Here is a 13,187-nt window from a genome sequence, read left to right as displayed (position 1 = left end):
AATAAATAAATTTTAAAAAATAAATAAAAATAAAGATTATGACAGCTAAAGCATTTGTGGGACTCTGGGTGGCCGGTAGGACTTGCCTATGGTTATACTTCAGCAACAGCACATGGGTCCAGTTCCAAAGCCCAGATCCTTAGAAGTAGCGCCTGCTCAGCAGCCTAAGCAGCAGCCTGGCACACACAAGGACCCACGTTGGATCAGCTGTACTGCATGCTGTGCCAGCCTCAGAATCCCAGGTGTGCTGTGCCAGGCCCCAAAGCCATGCATGGTGGCACATGCCTGTGGCCCCAGAGTTGGGAAGACTGAAACAGGAGGATTACTACAAATCTGAACTGTGTAGTGAGACCCTGTATCCAATTTTTAAAAGAGATAAAGGTGGAGGCTGGGGAGATGGCTCAGCGGAATAAGTGCCTCTCTGATGAACACAAGGGCCTGAGTTCAATCCCCGATTCCGCCCCCCCTCAAAAAAAAAAAGATAAAGGTGGGACACGAGGACAAATGTTATCTTGGGCATGAAGGATCATGGGCCCAAACTCAAGTACTGTGACACACTGCTCCAAAGTTAAGCTTTCCCAGGAGCCTCTGGGTCAGGTGTGTCTTCTTAACTCTCACTAAGCCATCACTCAAGAAAGAGTCCTACCAGAAGATACAGGCACTGGGAAACTCCATTGGTCTTCCCAGTAATTTCATTATGTTTGTTCTGGGCAGTTTTTGTGCAGTGGGAGCTCCCAGCTAGGGTCAGTCTGCAAGCGTGACAAGGCCAACACACATCCACTTTGCACTGTTTCACTAGTGCCAGGTTTTGCTCAGGATGCATCAGGATGCCACTGATCTGAGTTTTATATTTGGGTTCTCTTTGGCTGAAGTGACCCAGCTTCCAGGTACCCTACCTAAACTCCGCTACTTATTTACATCAGGGGCAAAATCATCAACTAAAAATCATCGTACCTCTCAGTCTAACAGTGAAGCAAATGATACACAGGGAGCAGAAACAGGTGTTGAGCTGAGCTATGGCCCAGAGCTACTGCTTATCCTCAGCACAGCAAGGTAGGGGCACGGGTGTGGATGCAAAGGCAGGGCCTGGCAGGAGAGGGCGTACCTTCCAGATTGCTCTTGTTGCTCAGCACGTCAGAAGCCATTTGTTCTGTTAAAGAAGGTGAGAGAAGAGAAGAGATGAAGGCCAGGGGCCGCTGCTCAGTGGCTACACCCATCCAAGTCACCATGAATACATCCATCCCACTACAGCGGGTTGTGCAATCTGCCACTCTAGACTCCTTTGTTCCCAACAATCACCTCGGTTCTGATCTTCATCTCCTCGGTCTTTGCCATTGTTATAGCAATTGGTCTTGAGGCGTTTGGGTGGGGGACAGTAGTCAGAAGTGGCAGAGTCGTCAGCTATGCGTCTTCGACTCTTGTTCTCTACGAAATGTAAGCAGAAGGCAGCTATAGCTTGGCTGAGGGCCCAGGGCAAAGGCAGGATAGGGAAAGACTGCTAGCTTAGCCTGGGAGCCAGCTGCCATCTGGGGCATGCCAAGACACCCATACCAGGCCCACAAAGGGCAGCACAGGACAGGAGCCCCCTTGAATCCCTGCCACCTGGTATCTAGAGTACAGGTTTAAAGGGTTTGAAATATCCACACGTGAAAGAATACATTCTTTTTGAACCAATCTCAAAGAGCAGAATACCTTGCTACATAGCAAAAGCGGACATACCTATATCTAAGATGCCCCTCACTCTGTGCAATACCCACACATGTCAATTGAGCCATTTGAAACAACTGTTGGCCAAGGAACTTGATTTTACATTGACCATGAATGCAGATTTAAAATCATCAAGTTGGGGCCGGGGAGATGGCTCAGTAGAATAAGTGCTTCCCTGGCAAGCGCAAGGGCCTAAATTCAATGCCCAGTTCCACCAAAAAAAAAAAAAAATCAGCAAGTGACCGACCAACTGGCTCACTGGTACTAACTTGGACTTTTTTTTTTTTTTTAATTACACTGTTTAAAACAGCATTTTGCACTTCAGTTCAGGTCTCCAACTGATAATCCTCCTGCCCTAGCTTCATGAATGCTGGGAGAGCAGCAGTCAATGTACACAACTATCTTAAATGTACTTTGCAAATACTTATGAATTTAGTTAATATATGCAATGTTTGTATGGTTAATCTGTTTTTAACACAGATGCAAACTTCCCAATGAAAATTTATTATCAGAAGGGAGATGTGCCCTGGCAAGTGCAAGGGCCCTGAGTTCAATCCCTGGTTCCACAAAAAAAAAAAAAAAAAGAAGGGAGATGTGTTACAAGATGTGTAAAACAATTATTTGCAAGATGACAATTAATGGGCAGGTGAAATATCAAATCTACACTTAGCTGTCGAAATGGTAGTATTTTAAAATTGTGATATTAAATACGGATAGTAATAATTTCACCTGTTCCGGGCCGGGGAGGTGGCTCAGTGGAATAAGTGCTTCTCTGTCAAGCAAGCGCAAGGGCCTGAGTTCAATCCCCGGTTCCACCAAAATAAATAAAATAAAGACTGAGCTGAATAATTTCACCTGTTCCTTTTTTTTGTTTAAGGACATTACTAGGAAATAATTTACTTTGGCTCCTAGTCTATGAGTGAGATTCTACAATTCCACCTATATTTCTGTTCAACCTGTGCAATCCTAATGGGAATGGTTAAATTCAGCTCTTCACCTTATAATACCACACAGTCATTCAGAACACACTCTAAATGACATTCAGGGGGCCGGGAAGATAGCTCAGTAGAATAAACACTTGCCTGGCAAGCGCAAGGGCCTGAATTCAATCCCTGGTTCCAAAAAAAAAAAAAAAGACATTCAGTGTACTTATTGCATTAATGTTGAGGAGAGGGAAAGTAGGATAGCCAGCGGTGTTCAGAAAAGGCAGAAGGTTGTGCACCCAGTGTTAATTTGGAGGATACGGTGAGGATGGGGAGTGAGGTGGAGGGAGGAATCCAAGTCAACTGTAAGAGATTTGATTTGTCCAGTAACCACTTTACATTCTAAGAAATCAAAATGATAGAGTAAAGGAAATAGAACATAGACAGTCAAATGATGGGAAGGGAATACCGTGTTTCCTGGATCCTAATTTCCTACTGCCTGCACGACGCACCTTCGACTTATTAACCACTTTTTTGGGAGAAACAAAACAGAAAACATCACATTAAACATATGGACTATGAAGACATTCTGCATTTCAGGAAATCATAGATGTAAAAGAGATGTGGCATTGCCAAAATATTACAGGATGGGGGCCAGGGAGATGGCTCAGTGGAATAAGCACTTCCCTGGCAAGCGCAAGGGCCTGAGTTCAATCCCCGGTTCCGCCAAAAAAAAAGAAAAAAAAAAATCTTATGAGATGGCACATAGGTCAAACATTTAATTCTTCTCCACTGAGCTTTTAAAAAGTACTTATTACAGTTTTCAGTGACATTTCAATCTCAATTATATACTCATTATACCAGAGATGGGAAGCCAAGGAAGGCCAGGGCTGGGTCTGCTTTCTGATGCATAGTCTATTTCTCATCACACTGGCTCCACAGAGGTGGGCCTAGGTCCAGAGTCACTGGAGCTGGGTCAAACAAGGGCAGGAAAGGGTGGCATGTGTTCGAGGGCTGTTCCTACCAGAGGCAGCAACTGCCTCTGCCAATGATTTGTGCCCACCTGTTTGCTTCTTGTTGGGTTTGAGGCCTTCCACGCCAGTAGGCTTGAAGCCCCCATGGGCCCACTCCAACATGGGCTTCAGCTGGTCCTCCAGTGAGTCTCCAGGACCACCAGGGAAGTTCTTGCCAGCACGCACCCTGGCTTTCTGCAGAGATATAAACCAGAGTCTGGTGACCAGGGCAAGGAATGGGTGCTGGCCTGGCCCCACCCAGAGACCCCTACTAAAGCTAGCATTCCTCTCACACTGGCCCTCTCATGGGCCAGACTGCTGTCCTGCACTGTGGTATGTCGTGTGGAAGGAATAGCCCATGTGGGACACAGGCGAGAGGGCATGGCTGCAGAGGGGGTTAAGTCTCCACAGAAACCAAGCAGGGTCACATTTCTGTAGAGAAATTGAATGATTGGTTCCCTGTCAAAGCAGGAGATCCTCAGTCACCTCTGCTGCTTGAAGCTATATAACAACCTTAGCCTGATTATTGGTTTGATTTGGTTTGTCTGTGGCTTGTTTTATTGTCCTAAAGAAAATGGGGCCCTTGTCAGATGTGTATTAGTAAATGAACTGTGTGGATTCACATGTGTAATTAAGCACATGGCAACCACCAGAGGCTGCTTCAGAGTGCTAGGGGTACAAAACCAGTTCCAATGGAACCAGAATATGGGACAAAACCCAGTGGTTCCCAGGGGACAGAGTGGCCCACAGAGAAAGGAGGTAGCTGGGCTCTGCCGCTGCCCATGCTTGGCCTTCCACTCCACACAATACCATGCCCACCTACTGACAAGAAAGCCCAACTTGTCAGGGCTCCTCCTACTCAACACAGGTCATTAGAGGTCTAGGCAAAGCCTCAAATCCCTCCCCATACAGGCACGACAGCCCTACTCCAGTAGCCCTGTCCTCTCAAGCCATCTCTGGTAGTACACAGGCTAAGCTAGCTTTCAGGTGGGCTCTTGCTCCTCCCTGCTCAGGGCCAGGACCCTCCCCATTCCCATGTTACCTCCAGGGCATGGTACATGGCCTTTCTGTAAGAAACCAGCTTGTTATAGGTAGCCAGGTTAAAGTGCTGGCTGAATAGCCCCAGAGCCACCAGTTTGTCTGCAGAAACCTGAAAGAGAAAGATGTCATCAGTATTGCCCACATCTGTGCATCATGGTGACAGCTATCTGAAGGATTTTATTTATTTATTTATTTATTTATTTATTTTTGGCTGGCTCAGGCTGCCTTAAGGGCACAGCAGGTAAGGCGTGGGGAGCTGGGGATTGAACCAGGGTCTCATGCGCCTGACTGGGTTTGCCCCAAGAGGTGCTTAAACAACTGAGCTAACCTGCAAGCCCCTAACTATCAGAAGAGAGACTGTACACATCTTGGCCTAGAGCTGTGGCAGTGAACCTGCTGAAAGATCCCTAAGTTTTGCATGACTGGCCTAGGGCCAATTCATGGCCAGAAGGCTCACAGATGCCAACACCAAAGGAGAAAAATGGAAAATCAGAAGAGAGAAAGGCACAAGTCCTGCCATGCCCTATACCCATAAACCTGACACCCACACATCCTTCACATTTCAAACTGGGACCCCATGCCTGAGGACAGTTAGATCCATCCACGTGGGTGCTCCCTTAGATAGTACTGACATCGCTGCTATGGAAGCCAAGATGGCCCTGGACTTCAGTCTTCATGCACCCATAGTTGGGTTTCCAGCTGTGTTCCTCTGTCCACCTTCAGCTTGACAAGACTTTCACCCACATGAAATTCCTGTCACTGTTATAGAACAGTGCTTCAAATGGCTGTGACTCATCCTCATGGCTGACACTGACAAAGGATCTACAAAGTGCGGTACAGGGTTACGGGATAAATCGTGAGGGGACTTGACTGACCTTATCAGATACAAAAGTTACATTTCTTGTTATATAGGTTTGCTTTATCTTGGTCTTAACCATCCAGCAGAAAAGTATAAAAACGAGGTATATAAAGTAAATCCATAGTAATACGATGAGCTGTAAAAGGCTCAAGTCAATAACTTCCCACTAATATTATAGACTGCTAGACAGTGTTGGATTGTTTAGCTGAATTGAAACACCTATAGTATGTAGATGCCAATAGAATATCCACCTCTGACAGGACTAAACAAAAAAAAGGGATACAAAGGAAAGATCATTTTGTATTTATATGTACAAAATAGTTAGGATAGATATACAGCTACTTTCACTTAATTCAATGAGAAGAAAGAGGTATACTAATAGTGTTTGGACAGGATATCTTGTCTGCTTTTTGTACTATGGATAACCACTAAGAAGATAACAATGTACAACGTATTGATTATCGAAACTGTCCTATCAGCCTTTCTCAATAAAATTAAAATTAAAAAAATAGAACAGTGCTTCAGGCAGAGTGCTGGGGCAAACCCAGTCAGGCGCATGAGACCTCGGTTTGATCCCCAGCTCGCCATGCCTTACCCACTGAGCCCTTAAGGTGGCCCGAGCCGGCCAAAAAAAAAAATTGCTACAATGATGTGATTCTAAGTTTCTGCATATTGTGTCCATAGGCCACTGAACAGATCATGCCAAGGCCAAGTGGGAAGAGATGTGGCTGGGTGTCTATGACACCTGGATACATCTAGAGCAGAATCAGTCTGGTTTTGACCCTTACACAGCCAAAATTAGACCTATTACAGTAATCTCACATCAAAACTGCTCACTTTCATCTGTATCTTGTTAGCATCAGGCCTAGTCTTGCCAAGCACATCTCATGCTTCACTGGGCTCAGATAGTTACTAATAGCTCACCTTCCCTAGTTTCACAGGAGCTAACAGTTTACAAATCTCAGCCCTCCAGACCTCCAGGGCCAGTATCGAACCAGGATACTGGACCTTCTGCTCCCTCTGCTGGTCAGAAACAGAATCTGCAAGCGATGTTCTCCCATCAGATTTTTTTGTTCAGTCTACACTGCTTTTCTTCAATATTTCCCAGCTTGCTGTTCTTCAGGAATTTCACATAAACCCCAAATTCCCAGCTCCATACTTAGCCTTACTAGTAATTTAGTCCCAGAGAAACAAATGCATTTGATTTGCATGTAAACTGAGCTCTGGACCCACAAAATCCAACTGTTCAAGCTTCCCACCACAGTAAGAATTTATCCTTCACACCAGACATGGTCTAAGCTGCCAAAGTAACTACAAACAGGAGCTCAGACTTCAGGCCTGAGGGCCAGAGACCCTGCCTTCACTTTCAACTCACCTCAGAGAATTTGCCATCACCAAACCACTGCACCCATCGCATGCCAGCCACGGCCTGGCGTTTGGAGGTAGCTTTCCATGACACCACCATGGCAGGCCACCAAGAGAAGCCCTTGATCTTTCCCCACACAAGGTCCCCTATGCCAAACTCTTTACCATCCTGGAAGAAAAACCACAAGAAGGAATCACAGTTACAAAGAAAGACCATAATAGTCAAATTCTGCTCACTCTACTGACTCTGACAATAATTAGCTTGTTGTAAAGTGTGAGTGCCAGCTTAGAGGAAGTGGAGCTCCCTGAAAGAATGTGTCCTTAGTATTGGCAATGTCCTGGATGCATCTCAGCACTGAGGTGGAAAAAAGTGAGATGTCAAAAAGGTTCCACCTTAGATCTTGGACACTTGGGAATTGGGAGTTTTCAGCAATGTTTAAACTGTTAGGACTTCTACAACCCTTAGCTGTGAGCCCATTTGTACCTTTTGGAATGGTAGCATTTTTCTTGAGCCACTGAATGTTGCATGTGTTTAACTTTTCATTTGTACAGGGGGCTTACAGATCAGATCATCCAGCTATTATTCAGGGGTGGCAGCCACGCTGGTAGATAGTACCAGCACTCTGGGAGGCTGAGGAAGAAAGATCACAAGCTGGAGCCCACCATGGCCAGTAAGTGGAAAGAGCTGGGCTCTTAAAAGGACTAGGGGGGCCAGCGAGATAGCTCAGCTGACTAAAGCACCTGCTTAGGCAAGCTTAGTCAGGTGCAACTCCAACCCCAGGGCAGGCCGAGTCACCAGAGTCCAGGTGTGGTGGATGCCTGTAATCCCAGAGCTGGGGAGGCTGAAGAGAGGAGGATCTTTTTAGGAGTCCAAGCTGTGTAGTGAGACCCTGGAAAAACCAAATACAGTTTAAAAAAAAAAAAACGGAGTGGGGGTATATCTCAGTGTGAAGGCCCTGGGCCTGATTCTCAGCACCACAAATAAAGTGTACTGGCTTCCTTCTAAAGTATTATAAATAGCAAAAAGGCAGCTGGGCAGTGTGAGGAATGCCTGTAATCCCAGCACCCTGGGATGCAGGAGGATCACCAGAAGTTTGAGGATACCCTGAGCTACATAGCAAGACCCTGACTCAAAACTCCCAGCAACTTCACCCTATCAGTGCACGCTCCTCAGTATATGCAAGTATCAAAGAGCATCAGAAAACAAAGCTACTGTCCAGTAGAAAAGTATGAAGTCGAAATATAAGAAATAAAGCCATGCTGTTGGGTTGAGCTGTGGGGGACTCAGGTCAATAATTTCTGACATTGCCAGTTAAATATAAGACCCAATGCTATTATGGGCTACTGGACTCTTTTAGAATATTTTGCTGAGTTTACACACCTATAATATTCAATAACGGAACTTAGAAAAAATGGGGTATACCGATGAATGTCCATTTTGTATCTGTGTATTCAAAGAGGTTGGGATAGATATATAGTTGCATTCTCTGAATGAATAGAATGATTTGCTCTAATGGTGTTTGTAAATGGGATCACAAGTCCGCATCTTGTACAGCAATTAACCACTAAGAATATATGCAGTGTATTATTTGTTGAAACTGTCCTTCCGATATGATTTGAAACTGTCTCATTGCTATCTGTTTGTCAATAAAACTTTGAAAAAAATAAAAAAAAAAAAAAAAAAAGAAATGAATGCAGCATATGCCGAACAGAAGATGTTAACAACATGATGAGAATGTGCATTTGCTTGTTCAGTAATAGGTCTGAAGGCATTCACAATGAGTTCCTCAATTAAAAGACATATTCTTTTGTTGTTAAAAAAAAAAAAAAAAAACAAAGCTACTGGCTAATGACACTATGATCTATACCTCTGGGTATATTATAGATACATGTAAGATAACATTCACCTCCAAGTAAGGAGCCCGCGCATCATCAGATGTACATAACAAAAATCACATTACAAAAAAAAAGAAAGAAAAGGGGCAGGGGAGATGGCTCAGTGGAGTAAGTGCTTCCCTGGTAAGCACAAGGGCCTGAGTTCAATCCCCGGTTCCATAAAAAAAATAAAAAATAGAAAATCACATTACACGTTGCATACACAAACAGTGCTTCCATGTACAACAAATAGCACATAGAAAATCTGAATTCGCCTGCTGTGATGCTTGGCTTAGGATTCACAAGTAGTACAAAGGAAAGGCCATGTTACCTATGGAAGAGATTAGTAAATATTCAAATACTGTAATTAAAAATTAGAAAAACTGGCAGGCACAGTGGTTCATGCCTGTAATTCCAGCACAATGGTGGCTAAGGAAGAATCTTAAGAACAAGGCTAGCATAAACCTCAGAGAGATTCTGCCTCAAAAACCCCCAAAATAAGCACAGTGTGGCGGTAATGCCTGTAATCCTAGCACTTGGGAAGCTGAGGCAGGTCTGTCTGGTGTGCGTAGCCAGATACCTGTCTCAAAGAAAAAAAATTCCAAAACAACAGAAATGAGCAATTGTAGCACCAGCTTATCATAAGTTACCAAAAGTGGGTAGCAACTGCTTTCCCTTCCTTCTATTCAAGGTATTCAGACACTCGCTTTCGCGTACCTGGTACTCTGTGTCATCCGTGTCCTGGCCCTCAGCATCCACCTGCGAGGAGTCCAAGCTGTCCTGCTGGCTATCCTGGGCTAGGCTGAGGTAAGGGGTACTGCTGCTCTGAGGGGTTACGTCGTCATCTGTGAGGTCGATGGTGAGGTAAGGGCTGGCTGGGGACGACCACAATGTGCTTGCAGATGAGGCTGCCCGCCGCCTCAGGGACTGTGGACAGAGGACACCGTTGGTACCCCAGTTAGCAAAGCAAATGGATGACAGAGACCATGCCTTCCAAGGGCTCCCCCTACCACACAAAAAGTGTAAAGAAACCAAGGAAGGAGGCAGAAACAGAACAGTTTTCCAGAAGCAAGTTTCCCTGAAGTGGTAGCAGAAAGTCACTGTAATCATCCAGAGGTGGACACAGACTAGGGGATGAAACAAGAATGACAAGAGGCTGCAGGGACTGAGCTCAGAGGGCCCACAGTTAAAGCATCCACAGCACACCCAACCTAGCAAAAAGCAGAATCTGCAAGACTCTCTGGGGCTCCCACTGGCAGCTGAAGGTTAAGGAGGAGAGAAAACCGTTTGGAAATCAGAGGCTTCCAGTGCAATTCCAAGCTGAGGCAAGGGCTCAGTGAATGGGGAACTTCTGGCTTGCAAGCAGTTTCATCCAGATCAGGACAGAAGAGAAGCTGTTGGCCTAGGAGAAGCTCACCCACACCCAGAAAAGAAAAAAGCCAAAATGTCGAAAAGCACCAAGTGTGTACTGAGAGGACCCTGTGCAGCCATCACTGCCAGGGTCATGAGATAGGCAGACCTCCCCTCAGAGACAGGGCAGGGGGACCAACCCTTGTAGCAGGGAACTCCACGGGGGTTTCATCCATGTGGCTGCGGCCCTGCCGGGAGCGGGTGGAACGAGGCGGGAAAGGCCTGTACCTCTCCCGGGTGGAAACACTGCTGTGATTTCGGGTTCGAACCTGGAAGTAAGATAGGATATGGCTATATCCACAGGAGATGGCTCCCACAGGAAGCTGGACCTCAGGTACCTGAAGGAATGGGGACTGTAGCAGGAAGCAGAACGTTCCATCCTGAGGTGGTCAGGGGCCCCTGGTGACCTCAGACCACCTGCAAGTGACAAGGCAATTAAGTAGGTGGGAACTTCTAGACTGACCTCCAGCTCAGAATTTGCCCTGTTAAGTGAGACAAGAGGTGAGGTTTCAAACAATAGATCCAGGTCTGCTGTCACAGCTTGGAACTCAAAACATGTACCTGCAAACCAGGATTAAAAAACGCACGTTTATGGGGCCGGGGAGATGGCTCAGTGGAATAAGCGCTTCCCTGGCAAGCGCATGAGTTCAATCCCCGGTTCTGCCAAAAAAATGCATGTTTACCTTAAACTTTTTCTTTCCCCAAAATAGAACTGTAAAGCCAACTTTTGGTTTTTTCAAGTCAGAAGCACTTAAGCCCTACGTTTTCTCAAAATGGCCTCAGGGTCCTGAAGCAGTGTTCAAATTCTGTACGTGAGCAAGAGATGACGCATAAGCTTCGGAAGGTTACTGGAACCTTCTCATGTGTCAAATGGGAAGGAATAACACCTCTCATGCCTAGCAAGTGAGATTATCACCAAGTATCTCTTAGGAATTGGATGATCACATGGCTAGGAAGATAGCACAGCAGTCTAAGCGCCTACCTGGCAAGCGCAAGGACCAGGGTTCCATCTCTGGTTAACGCATGGTCTGCCAGCCTCAGAACCCCAGAAACCCTGGCATGCTGAAACCAACCACCAAAACCAGGTATGGAGGCACATGCCTATAATCCCAGCTCTGGGGAGGCTGAGACAAGGAGGATCACTACAAGTCCGAGTGCATACAGACTCTATACCAGACTTAAAAAATAAGAAATTATATGATCATAAATGATAATGACCTTCCCAATTCAGACCTCCAACTCTATATGCAAGACACAAAAATCAAGCCACAAGAGATGGCTCCCACGGGAAACTGACAATGAGTTATATATAGCCCTCTTAAACATCAACCCATCAGGGGCCGGGAGATGGCTCAGTAGAATAAGCGCTTCCCTGGCAAGCTCAAGGGCCTGAGTTCAATCCCTGGTTCCGCCAAAAAAAAAAAAAAAAAGCTAACTCAAACATCAACCCATGGGCCCGGGGAGGCTCAGTAGGATAAGCGCTTGACTGGCAAATGCAAGGATCTGAGTTCAATCCCCAGTTCTGCCAAAAAAAAAAATTAACCCATCACTTCTAAGACACATCCAAGAAAAAAACTGGACATCTTCCACAGGGAAATAAAGGAACAGCATTCCCTCCATGAGAGCATGTGTACCTTGCTGTCATATTGCTGCCATCTGTGTATTCTCAGAGAGAGAAATGTTTCCTTATGCTGCTGGGAAGGGCCCTGGATCTCAGTGTGGGAGGGTACTTACTGCTGGGCTTTCCAATGAAGTCCTGGTTTCACGGAACAGTTTCGGCATCACTGGAGTATCAGGACCATCTCCATCTTCCCCTTCACCATTTCTGTCTCCATCACCAGTCAGATCCTTTTTACAAAGAAAAACAACCAACTTTTTTTTTTAGTATCAGGAATTTAGGTTTAATTTTCCCTGAATTGCATTCCTAGCCCCTTTTGAGACAGGGTCACACCAGGTCGCTAAATTGTCCAGGATGTATTCTAATTTGTGATCCTCCTGCCTCAACCTTCCAGGGAGCTAGGAATATAGTGTTTACCATCACTATATACAGCCATAAGGTCCTGAATCCCATATCAGTTAAAGCACAAGCAATATATATATATATATATATATATATATATACACACACACACACACACACACACACACACACACTTTTTTTTTTTTGGCGGAACTGGGGAATGAACTCAGATCCTTACACTTGCCAGGCAAGTGCTTATTCTACTGAGCCATCTTCCCAGCCCTATATTTTTAAAAACCTACTTAAATCCCTAATATCAATCTCATATTAAATCAAAGAACTCCCATATGGTCAACTACCTAATTTTTCCAATTAGATTCTTGTAGTTGAAAATAGTCAATCAGATTGAAACCTATTATAATAGTAAGACTCAAAGACATTGTCAACTACCTTGTTTTATTTTGGTGTACTAAAGGAGTTACAGATGGACCAAGAGCCTTGCATGTACTAAGAAAGCACTCTACCAGTCACGGGAACACAAATGCAAGACAGGATTAGCTTGAAAACAGCATAAAACCCCCACAGCCACACATCATAGAAATGAGAGAAAGGTAATACACAAGACTGACTGGCCACAGCTGGCAGGGCAACTCACAGCACCTGGAAAAAGACACACATTAACTGCTTGAGGGAGATTTCTTTTTCTGTGTGTGTGGCCTACTCAGCCCGCCCTGGGGGTGGGGATGATGCAGCATGTGGTGCTCGGAACTGAACCATGGTCCCTGCACGCTTGCCTAAGCAAGCACTTTAGACTGTTGAGCTATCTTGCTTGCCCCACTTTTCTTTTCCTATTTTTTGTTTTGGAGGGAGAAATTTCCTACTACACTAATTAAGCAATGGCACTAACTCTGCATTGTTCCATAAGAATTCCCAGTACAGGGGCTGGAGAGATGGCTCAGTGGTCTAAAGCACCTACTTAGAACAAGCTTAGCAAAAGCATCAGGGACCGCGGTTCAATCCCCCAGCACCACATG

At 45.3% G+C, this 13,187-nt stretch overlaps 1 protein-coding gene across 5 annotated transcripts in view; it reads right to left on the bottom strand.

Annotated features, from left to right (window-relative positions):
• Nucleotides 1-13,187, bottom strand: part of Dnmt3b (DNA methyltransferase 3 beta) — a 28,837-nt gene that overhangs the window by 12,108 nt on the left and 3,542 nt on the right. For 2 of the 5 annotated variants that reach the window (XM_004630806.2, XM_004630808.2), the window contains exons 3-11: nucleotides 11,928-12,041; nucleotides 10,334-10,462; nucleotides 9,501-9,710; nucleotides 6,919-7,077; nucleotides 4,686-4,793; nucleotides 3,694-3,838; nucleotides 3,100-3,159; nucleotides 1,300-1,425; nucleotides 1,106-1,150 (exon numbers count right to left, since the gene is read on the bottom strand). In XM_004630806.2, the coding sequence (XP_004630863.1) occupies nucleotides 1,106-1,150; nucleotides 1,300-1,425; nucleotides 3,100-3,159; nucleotides 3,694-3,838; nucleotides 4,686-4,793; nucleotides 6,919-7,077; nucleotides 9,501-9,710; nucleotides 10,334-10,462; nucleotides 11,928-12,041 (1,096 nt within the window). The remainder of the gene's footprint in view (nucleotides 1-1,105; nucleotides 1,151-1,299; nucleotides 1,426-3,099; nucleotides 3,160-3,693; nucleotides 3,839-4,685; nucleotides 4,794-6,918; nucleotides 7,078-9,500; nucleotides 9,711-10,333; nucleotides 10,463-11,927; nucleotides 12,042-13,187) is intronic. The other 3 variants (XM_023714860.1, XM_004630809.2, XM_004630810.2) reach the window with 2 other exon arrangements.

Source organism: Octodon degus, unplaced genomic scaffold, assembly GCF_000260255.1.
Source record: "Octodon degus isolate 3935 unplaced genomic scaffold, OctDeg1.0 scaffold00037, whole genome shotgun sequence".
In the NCBI taxonomy this organism is placed as follows: Eukaryota; Metazoa; Chordata; class Mammalia; order Rodentia; family Octodontidae; genus Octodon; species Octodon degus.
This window is presented reverse-complemented; position numbering and strand designations above follow the sequence as displayed.